Genomic DNA, 19,558 nt, shown 5'->3' on the forward strand with positions numbered 1-19,558 from the left:
ACTTTTAAATTAGGCTTGCCCCAAACTCAGAGATCAGCCTTCCTTTGCCTCCTAAGTGCTGGGATTCAAGGTGTGCGCCATGGCAACTAGCAGTAGATCCTTGTTTCTGAGGTTGGCACTTATTTCCAAAGGTTTGCCAAGAGGCTACCCTTAATTTTTCTCAATGTCAGAACCCTCTGCATGCTGGGTAAGCACTCCATCATTGAGCGGCTCCCCAGTGGCTGTGATGACCTTGGGTCATGACACAGCTCAGCCAACCACAAGCCATCAAGGTTTTCAAGATGTTCATCCCACTTGGAATTTTCTAGCTCTCTATGTAAGAATCAGAATTGTGAAATATTTGTCTTGAACACGATTCCAACTAAACTTAGGACTTAGAGAAAATCAGAAACCTGTGTGCCTTCATAGGCACACAGGTGATGGCTAAAGGCCATAAGAATACCTGGGCTGCAGCACCTGCCTAGGGTGTATGAAGCCCACATCCCATCCCCAGTACTGCAAACAGCAGCAAAACAAAACAGAACCCTCCAAAGTGAGGGTCTTTGCTGCCCGTGGCAGAGCGTACCTACAGCTCCCTAGCTGATGCAGGAAATCGGGAGTACAAGGACATCCTTGGTTACATCGCAAATCTGAGGCCTGCCTGGGTCACATGACACATGTTTAAAAATTTGATGAATATCAATGGTTCAACCTCGGCTGCCTGTTATAATCAGAGCTTTCAAACTCCCACACAAGCCAATCAAATTACAATATCTGGAGGTGGAACTCAGGCATCACTGATTTTCACGATTCACCGTGTAGGGGGCTGGAGAGATGCTCAGTGGCTACGGGCACTTACTGCTCTTGAGAGGCCCTCGGCTGATGCCTCTTCTGACTGCAACAGGCCCTTGAACTTATGTGGTCTATATAAAATATACATGTATGCATACAATAAACATAAATTTAGTTGGGAGCTGGTGGCAGAGCCTGGTCTACAGAGTGAGTTCCAAGACAGCCAGTGCTACACAGAGAAACCCTGTCTTGGAAAACAAAAACCCCAAACACACACACACACACACACACACACACACACACACACACTCTCTCTCTCTCTCTCTCTCTCTCTCTCTCTCTCTCTCTCTATATATATATATTATATATAATATTATTTACATATATTTATATCTATATGATTCCCCATATGATCTACCGAAAGCCAGGCTGGGAACTACTAGTTGACAGGAGCTTTTCCTTCCCTGAGCAAAGGTAGTCCCAGTAGGGCTAAAATCCCCTTGAACACTGGGGATTGATCTCAGGATCTCCAGTATGCTAGAAAGGCATTCCACCATTCTGCTAGCACCCTTATCCATTTTCTAGCCTAGGTTAAAAAAGGGATCTCCCTAAGTTTTCCAAAATGGCTTAAAGTTGCCTCAGCCTTCTAAGCAGTTATAAGTGTGCTCTCATGCTCAGTAAGGCCTGGCTTCCTTAAAATCTCATGCTCATACAAACCACAAATTTCAGTGGGTCTGGGCTGGGAACTGTCATTCTGTATTTCTAATCAGTTCCCAAGTGAGGCCAAATTCTAAGTAGCCCTGTGATTCTGGAAGGAGAATGATCTTAAAGAACAGAAAGAAAAGCATTCTGGTCACTAGCTAGGGAGACCATGATGAATGAACTGCGTGGGACTATGAACAAAACACCTGTTTCTAGGAAGGGAGGCTTCAGGGTCAGAAGAGTTTGGAGTGGCGTAATTTTCTGAGGGAGGGTGGTGAGTAGTCACTATGGTTTTCACAGTTGTGTGTGTAAGGGAGGGAAAAGTGGCCTGGGGAAGAAGAGAGATGGGCAGTGAGGAATGATCAGATGTCTAAGGACAGAGAAAAAAGCAAGGCCTTGGCTGTGGCTGGCAAGGTATAAAGAAATACTAGCTGGAGGCCTGTGGGAATCTCTTCCCTGTCAGAAATGTGTCCGGGAACCAGTCCAGTTACTAAACTGAAGATGGGCTAGGCTAACAGCCATCATTCTCTCCTGAGGACGTGAGAGACTCAGGGGTATAAGTCTCCCCTGGCAGTGCTTTGGGAACTAACAACAAACTGAAATCACTTGCCCAGATGCCTCTCTTTTGCGTGCAGAGAGAACACCCAGAAGCTTAAATGTGGGTTCCCTTGGCAGCTTCCAGGCAACACCTTTCTGTGACTTTTTAAACTTCTATATGTACTGCACTAGACTGTAACAAACTAAAAGAGAAATTTATCACTCCCTGGGCTTTTCCATGGAAACTAGAAATGTTTAACATAACTCATAGAACTACAAATAGTATAAAAATGGTTACAAGTTATCCAGAGATATTTACTTCTCTAATTTCTAAAACAATTAAGAAAACTTTTCTGAAAAAAAAAATCCAGAGAAATTACATAACCTGGTTAGCACATGTTATCAAAAAGTCCTGATTTGAATGAGTCACTCCAAAGCAAATTTCTGTTTAAATGAACAAGAAATGGAAGATGAGAAGGACTTCTGTGATCAGGTGATCCATCCTATACAGGACAGTAAGAATCCTTGGCAGAAAGGGACATCTTTCAAGTTCCTATTTACTGTATAAATAGTGGCTAACGGGTGCTGAGTGCCAGCTAGTGCTCTGTAAGCTCTTATCCATGTTTATGAGAATCCTCCTCACAGGCTATGCAACAGGCATTATTATGATCCTTATTGTCATGAGCAATTTGTGGTTCCAAGATGAAAGTTCAAAGGTTTCAAAACCAGTAAGTAGCAAAAATCAGGAAGTGGCAGGGTTTTCTGTAGCTCAGGGTGGCCTTGAAATTCTGATCCTTCTGCCTCTACCTCTCAAGTGCTTGGATTATGGGCATAAACCACTAGACCCCGTTTAGATGGTGCTGTAGACTGAACCCAGGTTTCATTCATGCTAGATAAACACTTCGTTAACTAACCCAGGAGTTTAGTTCTAAAGTTGGCTTCCTACTGCCTGATTCCAATGGCTGTGCTCTTAGCATCTATGACAATACCAGCTTCCTGCATACCATTTGTCCCGGAGAGAGAAACTACAGTACAGAACCTACTGCAGCTGAGAAAGCACAGCTGAGGTAAACACGTCTGTCTGCGCTGAGTACCCAGGGAAGAGCGTGCAGCTGCAGGGCCCTGGACCCCTTCATGAAGATGCCACCAAGCTGGGAGACCCCAAGGTGACTTCTAAATGGGAATGGTCCTTCGTTCCTTTCTAAAATCATTGTCTTGTGATATGCTTAGAGAACATGAAGTTACTGAAACTACACAGATCCGTGCAGGTAACAAAAATTCTACTCACGATAACAAAACTTTATTATAAACTATATTTAAATATTTGAACTTAAATATTTCAAAATAATGATCTCCTTCGAGTACTATTGTGTTTGATGATTAAAAAGTAGTTTTCTTGCTTTTCTATTCCCTGAATGAGACCACGAGCTCCTATTATTTCATAAGTATCCAAGAGCTTACAACTCCATTTTGTAAACTGAAGATTTAATGTACAGCCACCTGAAACTACCTTCGTTGATACAGAGGTTTGCTTGTGACGAAGATTTTGGTAGAAAGACCTCTTACCTTATTTGGATATTGTTACAAGAAGATAAAGAGGAGATGAGAAAAATCTCTGGAGGAAAACATCTGAGAGAATGGTGCATCCTACACTGGCTCCAAGAGAGGCTCAGTGCCTGAAACCAAGCCTGGCCGATCAGAGGTCTGCTAGAGAGCTAGTTCAGATGAGCAAGTGGACTCTTTTCTTTCTGCAATAAAGTACTAATGACCAAACTGTTTCTTGAGACTGTACAGGGACAGACTGTATGTATCTGTCTTGCCAAGAGAGTCAAAGGGAGGTGAGAACGAGGAGGTTCCTGTAACATCAGTCTGCAGCCTTCACCTTCTTCATCATTTCCAAGTCCACACATCCACCCTCTGTCCTGCCTGGCCACCTACTGGAACCATGCTTGTGGTGAAGGAAAGAAGTTTACAAAAATCATTCTTCTCTAGCTTAAAAATCATTCTTCACCACTGTTCTAGGCAATAGGAAAAAAATTTTTCTGCTCTTGACAAGGTCTCATGTTATAGGAACATTATAGTTCAGGTTTTGTAAATAGGTTGAGGGCATATTTATTAAAATATTTGTGTGTACGTGTGTGCGTGTGTGTACGTGTGCACGCGTGCACTTGTGCATGATATATGGGGAGGCTGGAGGACAGTCTACAAAAATCAATTCTCTCCACTCACTATGCAGGTCCCAGGGACTGAACTCAGATCGTTAGTCTTGGCAGCAGGGATTTTTACCTATTAGCCCATCATGCTAGCCCTAAAGGAGAATTTTTATTTTTTTGAGACAAGTTTCTCTATATAGTCCTGGCTGTCCTAGAACTTACTATGTAGAGCAGGCTGAATTCAACCTCATAGAAATTGCCTATCTCTGCTTCCCAAGTGCTGGGATTAAAGGCATGTGCCACCATGGCAGAACTTTAAACAAGCAAACAAACAAAAACAAATAACTAGTTAAAAAGACAAAGAAGAGACAATATGATAGGAGGTACTGCCAGTAAAAAAGCCGACAGTTTGGCAGGGAACAGAAAATCACAGGCAACAGGTTAGCAGGTTAACAAGCTGCTTTAAACCAGAGCTTGAAAAGTCAAGGCCAGACTCTCCATTCTCCAGAGTGCGTCTGTTCCAGTGCCCCACTGGCCCTGGCCAACTGTCTTACTGCACTGTAGAACGTGTATACACAGTGTGCTGTGTATATCTGAGTCTGTAAATCAAATTCCACCCAGGTTTATTGATCATCTCAGCACTCAACACAAGAGACTCCAATATGTGCTGAAGCACAAGTGAACATCACAAAGCAAGTTAGAAGGCTGATGGGAATTCTCCTGCAGGTTAACCAGGGTTATTAACCCGAAACAAGCGCTATTCAAGAGTGTCTAAGAAGCAGACCAGGGGAGCTGCTCACTCAGGGATCAGCGAGTTGTAGAAGGGGAAAATCAGGCTGGTGCTCTGCGAAATAACTAACCGAGGTGGGTGGGAGAGACGGCTTAGCAGTTAAGAGTGAATACTGCTTTGCAGAGAACCAGAGTTCAACTCCCAGCACACACATCAGACACACAAGTGCCTGTAAATCTAGTTCCAAGGAGCATCTGGCCTTTGTGAGTGCCTGCACACACACACACACACGCACGCACGCACGCACGCACGCACACGCACGCACGCACGCACGCACGCACGCACGCACGCGCGCGCGCGTGCACACTTTAAAAAATTCTTGACCACCCACTGTCTCTAGGGAGAACAGCTAAATCAGTCAGCTGATTTAGGTAGGTAAAACACATCAGAACTTAAAAGCCTTTTCTGCATTAGGCCTGAATTCATGACTTGGCAGAGTTCTTGTAAATTATATATGGGCATGTGGCTCTGAGTAATTTCAAGGTAAGTAGATTTTTCCTCCTCAGGCAAAATGGCTGACTAAGCATCTAATGACATATGCTAATATCTACCATTGCAGACCAAAGCTTCCATGCCAAGGTCACCGGCATAAAGAAAAGCTTTCTGCTCATTCCTTTGGGGTGGAAGCAGCTACAGTGCCTGGCAGTGAACAAAGGTTTCTATTTGGTGGCATCCTGAGCATTTGCATCACAGCAAGGCTTCCCTCTGCTCTGCTCTCCACTTTCTGGTTGTGATGCCTTCTTCTCTAACTGAACCTCTTTGCTTGTACTCTGTCAGTACCTCATGCTGCTTCTGCCCAGGTTTCCTACATAGAAAGACCCTTCAGAGCATTCTTTTAAGATTTACACTATTATTCCATGTATATTGGTATTTTGATTGCATGTCTGTCTGTGCACTGTGTACAGTCCTGGTGTGGTGCCCGAAGACACAAAAGCAACCAATGATCTTAGCCACTAAGCCATCTCTCCAGGCCCCAGCTCCACTTCTGAAAAAAACTGAAGAGTTCCTTCATTTATCGTGTGTGCATATGTGTGTAAACAAACACACATGTACACAAAGGTAGAGTTAGAGGACAGCTTGTGAGACTCCGTTATTTCCTTCCTCTGTGGGGCTCCTGGGGGACCAAGCTCAGATGGTTAGGCTTGGTAGCAAGTGCCTTAAATTACTGCGCCATCTTGCTGGCCACCTTTTAGTACATTCTTGAGAGCCAATTCTAATTGGCATATAATGAAACCAACCTCTCTACTCAATAATTTCCCAGCAATGTTCCCACTCATAGGAGACATGGTGAGAAAGTATAAATGGCTCCCTGAGAACCCAGGCTTCAGCATCCTTGAAACCTAATATGCTCTAACAAATGGTGGTATCACTGTGAAATAATACTCTGCCCTGGCAATGCTGCTGTGCTTGGATGAGAGACAATCTACATCCAGACTGGCCTGGGAAACAGTGCAGGCAAGTAACTTAGTAACGAGAAAGAGATCGCACTGGAAACTTAACACAGTCTTCTCACTAGCCACATCAGACAATGAAACAGACATTTCTTTTTCTAGAGTCCACTATTGTACTGACCTACAGTTAAGCACCTGAAACTGGCATCAGACAAGCCAGAAGAGACACATCTGAAAGGTTCTTACAGACTAGCTTTGCCTTGTTTGCATCCCAGAACCTCCTGATGGGAGAGAGAGATAGCATAAGGCCTCCTTTCAGGGGCACGCTCCCCAAAGATGATTTCTTTACCTTATTTGAGGCAAAGAAATGTTCTTGAATGCCACCAAAATCTATATTCAGTGATTCTTGAACTTTACCCAACTGAAAAACGGGGGGGGGGCACTTTAGTTTTGAGAGGGGCATCAATTTTCTTAAATTATAACTCTTAAAAAAGGTAAAAGGGCTGATCAGTAGTGAGATAGCCTTTAATCTCAGCATTTAGGAGGCAGAGGCAGAGGCAGAGGCAGGTGGCTCTCTGAGAGTTCTAGGCCAGTCTGATCTATAGATCAAGTTCCAGGACAGCCAAGACCACACACACACACACACACACACACACACACACACACACACACACACACACACACACACACACACACACCCTCTCCCCCAAATACCAAACAAACAAAAAACCAAAAGGTCCGAGCTCATAGGAGCACTTAGGAGCCTTGTCCCTCCTCTCAAATAAATAGGAAATGGAACGTGAAAGATGGTTCTGAAGTTCTGTTTTCATTGCAAAATGCAACTTTCCAGCCTAACAAACAGAAGCTTTCAGAGGTCTAAGACAGTATAAAAGAAAAATCATTGATTCTCTGGCCTTTTTGGCATACCGAAACATGAAAGGTATAGATTTGCAAAAGCAATTCTAAATTTTAGAGCAAAGTTAAACCAACGACTGCAGTAACAGCAGCAAGCACAACGGAGTGAAGAGCTGCGGCTTCTAAAGCGGGATGGCCTGACTTCACAGCATCCCTGCAAGTCAAATGGAGCAAGCACGGTCTGTGCACACACAACTGGACAACTGAGAAAGGGATGTTCACTACTTAACTGAACCCCTCTTGATCTCTTCAGTGCTGGGGAAGGAATCTCTGGTCTCATGCAAGTGAGGCTAGTGCTTGAGCTTCACACCTACCCACCAGTCATAACTTTATTCAAACTACGTCCTAAACTTGGTTTTCTGTCACCAGATTTCTTGAATAATATATTTTTGCTGACTTTATTTCCTTGTCGATCTTCTAATATTGGCAGAGTATAGTTCATCTTGTTTCCTTAGACATTACTCTTAAGATCAGTGCTAATGTATAAGCTACCCCAGCTCTCATATAGTGTCACATATTCACTGAATGAAATTTCCCCTGCAGCCCTCTAAGGACTTTTGATCTCTATGCTCCTTCGCTCGGCTCCAGCTCAGCCTGAAATGCTCCTCCGCACTGCTCCTGTCATCGTTTTGCTGTTACTCCCCAGAATCTCAAGATTAGACTCCTTAACACCTACTCATCTTTCAAGACTATTTAGATGACAACTCTGAAGCCTTCCACAACGCCTCCAGACATAATCGTTCTTCTGCGTTTCTACTGCACTGAGGGTAATGCTGTGCACTTACCATGCTGTATGCTAGCAGTTATTCTCCCCACCTCCCTTATGCAAGTCTTAGGAGGTCAGAGGTTAGTTTCAAGTCTATTTTCAATCACTTTACCTTATTTTGTCCAATAGGATTTTTCCATGTATCCCTGGCTGTCCTGGAATTCTCTATGTAAACCAGGCTGGCCTTGAGCTCAACAGAAATCTACCTGTTTCTGCCTCCCAGATGCTGGAATCAAAGGGTTGTGCCACTTTGCCTAGCTAATGTATTATTATTTTTTTAAAGACATTCTCTTTACTGATCTTTCTAGAGATCACTCTCTAGCTAGAAACCACGACTTACACCTTTCATCTTTTTTTGGGAGGGGTGTTTGAGGTAGGGTTTCTCTGTGCAGCCCTGGCTGTCCTGGAACTAGCTCTGTGGACCAGGCCTCTTAATTCAGAGATCTACTTGTCTCTGCCTCCTGAGTGCTGAGACTAAAGGCATGTGCCACCACGCCTGGTTCACGAATAATTTTTATTTGATACTTTTCAGATGTTTAAAGACAAGATTCCAGATGAAATGGAAATAACTGGGCCTATTCACAAGGTGGTCTTTTAAATTCTACCACTACGCACTTCTTTATTTGTGCCGTGGTCAAAGGGGATCGTGTGAGGCACTCTTTCTTTCTTTCTCATTTCTAAGGTAGTCTGGGTTGCTCGTTTGAAGACTACTTCCTTGTGGGATACATTCTGAGTAACTTTGCTGTAAAAACCTAATGGCCCATAATGCTGTGCTTAGTAGTTTTGAGTAACAACCTTCTCTATGTGATCATGATCAAAGTTGCTAATTGTATTCCTATGAGTAGCCATTTTAAATGGAAAAGAAAAAAGTGGAATTAAGAACATACCCGTCTGGGGCTGGAGAGATGACTCAGTAGATAGAATGCTTACAGCTCTTGTAGCTTCAACTCCCAGCACCTGTATGGTAGCTAACAGCCTGTAGCTCCAGTTCCAGGGGATCTGACACCCTCTTCTGATCTGCAGAGGCCACACGTAAGGAGTACTTTCGTATACACCCAGGCATGTATACTTATATGCAACACAATAAAATATTAAAAATATATACCTATTTTGCTATTTAAATACTTTGAGAAGTATCTTTTTCCCTTTCCAGGTGACTAATTGTTAAAAAAACTTTCCCAGGCTGCCCCTTGAATTTAAGAGATGAGGAAAGATTAAAAACAATATAGAGGATGTAAGTACAATAGAAAAAATAATTCTCAAATGAAATATGAATGGGGGCTGAAGAGATGGCTCAGTGGTTAAGAACACTGCTGCTCTTCCAGGAGGACCCAGGCTTGGTTCCTAGCACCAATAGCAAGTGGCTCACAACTGTCTTTAACTCTAGTTTCAGGTGATTGGACACCCTCTTCTGGACTCTGAGGATGCCAGATGCACACAGTGCACATACATACATGTATATGTACTCACACATATACATAAACATAAATAATATTAAAAAAAAGAAAGAAGTCTTAGGGCTGGGGAAGTAGCTCAGTTGGTGAAGTGCTTGCCAGGCAAGCGTGTAATAATGAAGTCTGATCCTGGAACCCACACAAAAGAGCTAGCATGGTGGCACAGGCTTTCAATACAAGTGCTGGGAAGAAGGGAACAGGTGGCTCCTGGCCACCTAACCTAGGCCAACTGGTGGGTTCTAGATCCTGTCTCAAACACGGTGGACCACTTGATATTGGTGCTTGAGAATCAACTCCTTAGACTAACCTCTGGCCTCTACTGTATTCACATGCATGCACAGTCATGAGTAATACAATCAATAGAGTTATATTCCACTTAGCATGACTAACAATTTCTCAGAGTCCTGTCCTGGCTAATTTTATGTCAACTTGACACAAACTGGAGTCATCGAGAGGAGGGAATGTCAATTAGAAAAATGCCTCCATAAGACCAAGCTGTAGGCTCTTCTTTCCTCTGACACCCTGCGCACTACGCCGGATTCAGATCCTCGCCATGTCTTCTCACAAGACTCTCAGAATCAAGCAATTCCTGGCAAAGAAGCAAAAGCAAAATCGTACTATTCCTCAGTGGATTCAGATGAAAATTGGTAACAAAATCAGGTACCAGAAGACACTGGAGGAGAATGAAGCTGGGTCTGTAAGGATTCACAGTGGCAAGACGGAGGGTTTACACTGAATTGTGGTTGATCAGTCCTACCAGATGGGTCTCAACATTTAACCTGGAGACTTGCTTGTGTCTAAACTAGAGTGTTTGTCCAGTAATGAAATTTAGAATCTTAAAAAAAAATCAGGCTGTAGGCAAGCCTGTGAGGCATTTTCTTAATTAGTGATTGATGGGGCAGGGCCCAGCCCATTGTGGGTGATGCCATTCCTCGGCTGGTGATCCTGGGTTCTACAAAACTGGATGAGCAAGCCAGTAAGCAGCACCCCTCCATGGCCTCTGCATCAGCTCCTGCCTGCAGATTCCTGTCCTGCCACTTTTTAATATGAAAAAGCGAGTGACATATACCCTTTCCTCTCTAAATTGCTTTTGGTCACAGTGTTTCATTATAGCAATGGAAATCCTAAGACTATGTCCAAGGAAGCAAGTTATTAATCATTATCTAAAGGGAATCCATGATTATACAATCTGAGGTCATTATTCATTGGTTGTATGGGTGGTATGTTTTGATTGCTCTCCAAGACTTGACAGGTAAAAAAAAAAAATGATTTAGGAAATCATAAGCCTCAGTATAGTTTCTAAGGCCTGGACAAGGCAATTACTGCGGACAACACTGACATGGGTAATATTAACACGAGGGGGAATTAAATGTTCTACTACTTCTCTCTTTAACTTTTTGAGACTTTTTAACTTTTCTATGTAATCTTGGAACTTGCTGTGTAGAACATGCTCATGCTGGACTTGAACTCACGAAATCTTCCTGTCTCTGCCTCCTGAGTACTGGGACTAAAGGCACCATAATGTCTGGCTTTTATTTATTTATTTATTTTTTCTTTTTTTCGGAGCTGGGGACAGAACCCAGGGTCTTGCGCTTGCTAGGCAAGCGCTCTACCACTGAGCTAAATCCCCAACCCCATGTCTGGCTTTTATTTTTGAGACTGTCTCACTGTGCTCTCCAGGATGGTTTGAATGTACAACAATCTTAAGCCACCCAAGTTCTGGGATTAGAGGTAGGAGCTAGCACACCTGCCTAATGGTACACTATACTTAGCAAGGAAGCCTAGTGGATAAATAGAAGATGCAAAGACCATTTTTGTTTGGTGGTAGGGATTGAATCCAGGACCCTGTACATATTAGGCAAGTACTTTACCACTGAAATACACTACTCAGCCCTAGACAACTATTTTTGGCTGGAAGCAAGAAAAGTCAAAGACCAAAGTGTACTGAGAAAGATGTTATAGAAACTTCAGGACCAAGAAAGAGGAATGACACAAATTCAAACTGCATCAAATCAGTTCTTTTTTTTTAATTTAAAATTTTGCTAATCTACCATCAACTGAAATTGCATTCTTAGACATACCTATTAACTAAATTATTCCTTCAGACACACAAGAGAAAGGCTATCGTTCCTCAGATGAAACATGTGATTGTAGTATAGAGACATTCCCTATGTTGTAGAGGATATTAGCACTAGTGTTATTATTACTTCTTTTTGGGATAGCGTCTCTTGCAACCTATGGTTATCATGAATTCAATATATTGCTGAGAAGACCTTGAACTTCTGATCCTCCTGCCTCTGCCTCCTAAGTGCTGGGGCTTCATCTGGCTTATCTGTACTGGGAAATCAAGTCCAGGGCTTCATGTACACACCAGGCAAGCACTCATTAGCTGAGCTACACCCCCAGTTCACTACTACTATTATTCATAATTATGAACAGACCAAATACCTTCAGTTATTACTTATTACTTACTATATGCTGAGTACTGTGTTACATTCGAATTTCATCTAATTCTAGGACCAAGACCCTAAGGTAACCCCCATCAGCAGTGTGCCTTTCTTTATTCTCTTCCTTTTTTCTTTTCCCCGAGATAGGGTTTCTCTGTGTAGTCTTGGCTGTCCTGGAAATCACTCTGTAGACCAGGCAGGCCTTGAACTTACAGAGATCCGCCTGTCTCTGCCTCCCAAGTGTTGGGATTATAAGCCAGTGCCACCACCACCCAGCTGAAATTTCATTTATTCTTGTAACAATCCTTTGGGGGATATGAGTTACGGAAACTGGGGCACAGTGAGTGTGAGTGTTGTGTTGAGGTACCAAGTCTGAACCTGCAGTCTTACAGTCTGTTCTACTTGCTACAGCAATTACACACAACATTTTGATAGAGATCAAGTACTCTCTATAGAGGCTCCACATACACACATAAGAGAGCAAATTAGTGCTTCTCTTCCTCCAAAGTGGTTCAAAACAAGGTACTGTTCAGTAAGTAGACAGTTTTAATTAGGTTGAATATGTCTTCATTATTTATTGGTCTGTCTTTCTGGGAAGTATTCAATATATTTTTTCTAATTTAAGTTAAATGTTTATTTTAATTTATATTCTATCTGAACATTATATTAACTTCTAGAATATAAATAAATGGAGATAATTAAGTAACAACAATAACAACGACGAAGCCCCTATTGGGCATGGTCCTTTAATCCTAGCACTCATGAGGCAGATGCAGGAGGCTCTCTGAGTTCAAGGCCAGCCTGGTCTACATAGTGAGTTCAGAACAGCCAGGGCTATGTAGAGAGACCCTCAATACAAGAAAAGGAAAACCATATATACATAGATTCTACCAAAGCAAATTTCCAGTGGATTAAAGATAATGAGATCACAAAACATCATCTCTGACAGTCTGGTTTTTTTTTTTTTACATTAATCACTTAAGTTTGTATGTGTGTTTGTGTGTGTATGTGCACACACATATAGAGGTCAGGGGAAAACTTATGCAGGCTCATTTCTTTCTACCAATATCAAGTGGATCCTGGGGCTTGAGCTCTGGCTTGGCAGCACTGAGCCATCTCACTGCCCCCATATTACTTATTAAGGTACACATTTATAACAATGAAAAAAGTTACCCAAGTAGGTAAAATAATCTAGTCAGAGCTATATGAGAAACCTAGTGCTATGAGAGTTCTATGGTGAACTAGGCTATAGTCTTAGCCATTTGGGATGCTTAAGGGGGAGAGATGTCTTATGTTTAGGAATCTGAGATCAGCCTGGAAAACCCAGTCTCAAACAAAAAGTACTATGATAAATGTATACCATTGAAAGCATTCAACAGTACCTATCTTTGGAAATTATGAACATGATAAATTAAGTGAAAACATTTCAAAACAATTCTCTAAGTTTTATAAAAGCAAGTAAGAGTAGACATTAGCTAAATTAGCAAACTACATGAAGTACATTAAAATACTATAATAAAATTTAACAGAAAAATAAAACACCATTAAAAATATTTTAGTAATAAAGACTGAACCTAGGTGAATGCTCTTTACTAACCTCTTTTTATTTTATTTTAAATTTTTACTTTGAGACCAAGTTGCCCTGGAAGGCCTTGAACTTTCAGTGCTCTGTCTAGTCTCTGAGTAGCTGGGATTACAGGCCTGAAGCATCAGACTTAGCTAGTAACATCATGTCGAAGACTTTCATTCTAAGCAGAATTAAAGGGGGGGGGTGGTCATTCATTTTGTAGCATTCAAGTACAGAACACCCTTTGTATAAAAGCCACCCAACAGATCTTTGTTAATGGGGAACATGGGATTTACAACCTATTAGCTGTTTAAAATAATCAAAACCAGAATCTAAGCAGAGAAAATCACATTTGTCCTACACAAATCTTTATTTGGGGCTTTATGATTTTATAAATACATACCTATGTCATGGCAATTGCACTGAAACTATATTAAACCATACTGGGAAACTAGGTGATTACCCTTAAGCACATACAGGCATGGGCAAGAAAAAAATCAATGGAACAATATCCTAAAAGTAAACTCATGTCTTATGGAAATGGTTACATGACAAAGACAATATTCCAAGGATGGAGGCAGATGGTGGTCTAAGTGGCAGTAACTAGTAACTGTCTCTGGGATAGCTGACTTTCCAAACAGCTTATTCCTTCTACACACTGTAAGCATAAATGCATTTCAGAGGATTAAAGGGTTAAGTACTGAAAATAAGAAACAGGCTATTTGATTAATCTCAGGATAAGAGAGATCACCAGCCCCTTAAACAACAACAATAACAATAGCCACAATACCCTCTGCTCTGTAAAGCCCCCCAATTGGATTAAGACTCAAAATAGGTAAAGTATTTATACAAGCTGAACCAGAGTATATTAGGGAGATCTTCTTAAAGTATCTTTTAAGAATATATTTCCCTTTATTTTATGTGCCCTGGTGTTTTGTCTGCATGTATGTCTATGTGAGAATGTTAGATCTTAGAGTTACAGACAATTGTGAGCTGCTCTGTGGGTGCTGGGATTTGAACCTGGGTCCTTTGGAAGAACAGTCAGTGCCTTTAACCGCTGAGCCATCTCTCCAGCCCTAAGATTTTCTTGAATAAGACAAAAATACAAAAGCCAAATGGAAGCTATATATATATATATATATATATATATATATATATATTTTAAAAAGTTAAAGAATTCTAGAATTCTGTTCAATTAAAAAAAAAAAAAAAGGGAGAGAAGCCAGGCATGGTGGCACAGGCCTGAAATCCCAGCTTTGTGAGAGGCTGAAGAACAAAGATCACTAGTTCAAGGCTTGCTGTGGCTACGGAGTGAGTTCAAGGCTGGTCTGGGCTACTCAGCATGATTCGGTCTCAAAGTAAAAATTGTAAAAACGATTTGGGGCAATACAATGAACTGTTGGGGACAAAGTCACTATCTTCAGTGGTGTAGCCACTGATGTGGAGCCCTCCTCTGGTGTGTGAGTAACTCAAGGATGCCCACTGGGCAGCCCTGGTTAAACCCAGTGAGTGACTCACAAAGAAAAAAGGAAAGTAAAACAAAAAAGACATGATAGTGGTGTGAAGGTGGGGCAGGCAGGGAGAAGAGAGAAAGGGACACGTGTGATTAGAATCCATTAGACTCGTGCAGGAATTTGCCAGAGGATAAACAAACAGGTAAAAAGGAAAGCCAGGGATACGGTTGGACAGAGTGTTTGACTAGCAAGTGATCCACGCCTACCTTCAATCTCTAGTGTTACAGGAACAAAAACCCCCAAACCAAAACCACAGGAAACACTTTAAACAGTACACTATGACAAAACAGTCACAGTAGACATGTTAGGCAAGGAGCTAATATGAAAAAAAATAGTAAGATGGGTAAACATTAACAAATAGTTCAGAGAAAAAAATTGAAAACTGAAGAAATCTGCAACTTTATTAATAACAACATGGCCAAGACATAAGGCTCACAGGGTATGAGGTGCTTTTCCAAGGGTAGATATCAATTCATTTCATGTTTTGATAGACAGGTGCTGTTAGTCCTATTTTCTCCCTGAGAAGATTGAGGCAGAGGTTTAGAGGAACTGCCCCAGGAACACTGGACTAGACTTGCAAGGCAGGCAGTGCAGCTCCTCACTTCAGTATAGTTTCCCCCTTCTCTTTCTGAGACAGTCCCTCACTATGTAGCCCCGGAATACCTAGAATTTAACATGTAAACCAGGTAAACTAAGCTGGCTTTGAACTCAGATCTGTCTGTCTCCACCTCCTAAGCACTGGAGTTAAAAGGCAAGTGCTGGGGTTGGGGATTTAGCTCAGTGGTAGAGCGCTTGCCTAGAAAGTGCAAGGCCCTGGGTTCGGTCCCCAGCTCCAAAAAAAAAAAAAAGAAAAAAAAAAAAAAGAAAAAAGAAAAAAAAAAAAGGCAAGTGCCAGCACCACCTAGCTAGTTTAGCACTTAACTATTCTTTAACTAGGCTATGTATATAAAATATAATTATGCTGTATTATTTCTCCAGAGAGTACAGGGACACAAATTTAAATTTATCATTTTCTTTTCAATGAAATAAGATTTTCAAAAATAAAGTCAACATGCAAAATTGAGTACCACTGGTGGGAGAATATAATGGTGCTCTTTAAAAAAAAAAAAACCATAGTAATGTGGTATTTTGAATGAACGCAGCCTATACAAGCTCATATATTTGAATGTTTGGTTACTCCCCAGTTTGTGGAACTGTTTGGGAAGGATTAGGAGGTGTGGCTTTGTTGGAGGAGGTGTGTCACTGGGAATTGGCCTTTGAGCTTTTAAAAACCCTCAATACTCCCAGTTAACTCTCTCGGCCTAGTGTTTGTGGATCAGATGTAAGCTCCAATACCATATCTGCCTACCTGCTGCCACACTCCCCATCATGGCTGTTACAGCCTCTAACCCTCTGAAACTGTGAGTCCCCCTTTTCTCTACATTCTCTTGGTCATGGTGTCTCATTATAGCAGTAGAAAAGTAATTAAGCAAGTAGTAAATACAATTCTTTTTTAGAAAAAAATTGAAAACAGTTCAGGAAAAAATTATCCAGCAAAAAGCGGTGAGTGATCAAGTTGTTTCTAACATTTTTTTTTTTAAATGGGAGTGGTAAGCCATATAGTTCCTGTTTTCTTTCTCTTTTAAAGACTTATTACTTATGTGTATATGTGTACTCATATGAGCTTATATGTGACAAATATGTGCAGGTGCAAGATCCTTGGAATTCAGTTAACCAACAGACCAGTGTGGGTGCTGGGAATCAAATCCACGTCCTCTACAGGAGCGATTAACATCCTGATGTTCTTAACTGCTCAACTGCATCTCCAGCCCCATTTTCCTTCTTTGATATCAACAAGGGATGAGCACTCCATCTCTCCCATGCTATCTTCTATGTGGCCGTTTCCCTGTGCTTTACAATTTAATCAGCTCAGGTAAAGCTTTCCTGAATGTCTGTTTCCTGAAGCACTAACATCATTACTTAAGTGGCTGATTCATACACACTCTCTCTCTCTCTTTCTTTCTTTCCTTTTGGTTCTCTGAGACAAGGTTTCTCTGTGCGCCCTGGCTGTACTGGAGCTTGATTTGCACACCAGGCTGGTCTCAGACTCACAGAGATCCACCTGTCTCTGCTTCCTGAGTGCTGGGATAAAAGGTGTGTGCCACCACATCCAGCTTTATAGCATTTTCTGTATTTGCCCCTTAGCCTTTATCTCAACAGTTCATGTCAGGACTAAAAATGACAAAGTCTAAGGCTTTCTGCTGTCCTTGTTTATTCCAAACAGAGAAGTACAGGGAGCTACAGGAAAGTCTGTTACTAAACTTCACTATGGAAGGACACTGAGGGTTTATCATGAATGGAATGGCGGCAGTGTGTAAGGAGATACAGCCTTCTGTTTTAACAAAGCACAGCAGGGGCAACTCATTTTCCAATCGCTGCCAGCCGCAGAGAGCTGTTTCTTTACTTCTCAATGCACTTTACTTGATCACCCTTAAAAACAAACCCCACAAAACCTCCGTACAGTTTTCACTTGAATGTGTTTTATTCTGCACCCAAAACTTCCTGTGTTGTTTTTTTTTCCCCCTGGTGCTACGGAAACCCATGACTTCATTTATGTTTCCAGTCTACTCTTCTACCCTTGTTCACACTGTGGTGTGTGGTTTTTGATTTTTTGGGGGGTGGGGTGGGTGGGAGGGTTGGTTCTTTCTTTTTTTGGACTCAGGGTCTCACTCTAGAGTCTAAACTGGTCTTGAACACATGACTGTCTCTTGCTCCAGTCACCAAGTGCTGGGATCATAACCATAACTTACTGTGCCTTGCTGTGCATTCTAGAATTTACGACCACCTTGGTTTCTAACCATAGCAAAGCAATTAAATATTGGTGAAATGGATCCTGAGAATATGCAACAGGTTGCTCAGAGAACCAGTTTAGGGAGGCCTAAACCTCCATGGGAGGAAGGAGCTCAGTAAATGATGGTTACACTGCACAGAGGGAGGCACTTAGGAATATTCCATGTTGTATAACAGAAATTAAGGTCAGTGGAATATAAAACTGGAATATATTTCCTCTGCATTTTATGGTGACAAACAGTCCACCAAAACACACAGCTTCTAGCGGGAGGTGCTGGCCACACCCTGAGTCCTAGCATTTCTAGCACTGAGGAGGCAGAGACAGGTAGATCTCTATTTGAGGCCAGTCTGGTCTACTACACATCAGCCAGAACTACACGGTATGACCCTGTCTCCAAAGCAAAACGAACACTTTGAAGTTCCCTTACTATAAGAGAGAGGTTGCAAAAGTCACAGTACACCTACAACAGGCTTGAGACAATGGTTTTTCTTCCTCTGCCTCCTCACTTTCTTCCTTTTTGAAGCAGTGTCTCCTATAACTCAGGCTCATCTTGAACTTTACAAAACTCTGAGGATGACCCGAATTCCTGATCCCCCCTGCTTCCATCTCTCCAGTACTGGGAAAACAGGCATTTAACACCAAGTCCACTGAAGCAAAGAATTCTGATATCATACGGTGTCCCCAACACAATCAAGTAATTGTGAACAGCTCTACCATAGTAAAGCATTAACCACAGCAATGCCAAGAAACAAAGATAGTTTTGCCGGGAGTCAGTTCAAAACCAAAGCCCCTCAAGGCATCTCACACACCTCAGATTTCTCATCTTGCTGGAAAGTAAACTTGAGAGGTTGAGGAAAGTGACCATCCGATGCTCCAAAGGCCAAGAAAGTGTTAAGATGGGGTCAGGCTTGAATTTCTCTTTCCCCACCTTTCCACTAACCAGCCCTAAAAGAAGCCACAAGTGAGGAAGAAAAGTTGTGGAAACAAGACGGTGTATGTGTGATTGGGTGAGATGGGGTACAGTTATCCCCCACATACAAGGTCACTTGCTTGGAGTCACTTTCTCCTGCTCCCCTCATGGGCTTCCCGCCAAAGACGCTCCTAAGCAAGCTAGGAGGCCAGCTTACTGCACTCCCTCAGCCTCTGCATGGGGACTGCAGCCCCCTCCTGGCCTCCCAGTCTTCAGGACCCCAATTTCTGATGGGAACACTTTTCACAGCCAGGTCCAGGAGCTACTCCACCTCCATCAACCCCAGGGCTCTGTCAACGTCCCCTTCCTCCCTCAGGGTGCCCCTGTGCCTTCCTCCCGTTCGCGGTCTCTCCCGGGGGCCCGGCACACCGTTCCTTTCCTGCCCCCTCTCCGTACCCCTTCTTCCCGTGCCCACCTGGCGCCCCTGCCAAAGCCTGGCTCCTTAGAGCCACGGCCTCCTCCCAGCCCCGCCCCTGCTCCCGGGCGGATACAGTTTGAAGCCTCTCAGGATATCCCTGGCCCGCTCGTCCTTGGCTGACATGATGCGGCGCCCGCCGCCTGCGGCCCTCCCACGCTGGCTCTGCGGGGCCTCGCAGACGGTACCCAGGAACCGAGGACAGCCGCAGCCCGGCCGGACACCTCAGGTGAGCAGCGGTGGCGGCCAGACCCGAACCGGCCTCTCCCTCCCCTCAGCTCCCGCTCCTGATCCCTTCTCCTTCCCTCTAGTCGTAGAGCTCCCGCCCTGAAACCA

The 19,558-nt window shown here is 42.8% G+C and overlaps 1 protein-coding gene and 1 pseudogene across 1 annotated transcript in view; one reads left to right on the top strand and one right to left on the bottom strand.

Annotated features, from left to right (window-relative positions):
- Pde6d (phosphodiesterase 6D) overlaps positions 1–19,550 on the bottom strand; it is a 44,022-nt gene extending 24,472 nt beyond the window's left edge. The window contains exon 1 of the mRNA XM_032901535.1: positions 19,299–19,550. Coding sequence (XP_032757426.1) covers positions 19,299–19,348 — 50 coding nt within the window. The 5' untranslated portion in view covers positions 19,349–19,550. The remainder of the gene's footprint in view (positions 1–19,298) is intronic.
- LOC116899594 lies at positions 10,033–10,180 on the top strand (annotated as a pseudogene).
- Positions 19,551–19,558: the final 8 nt, after the last annotated feature.

The sequence above is a fragment of the Rattus rattus genome, chromosome 4 (assembly GCF_011064425.1).
Source record: "Rattus rattus isolate New Zealand chromosome 4, Rrattus_CSIRO_v1, whole genome shotgun sequence".
Taxonomy (NCBI): domain Eukaryota; kingdom Metazoa; phylum Chordata; class Mammalia; order Rodentia; family Muridae; genus Rattus; species Rattus rattus.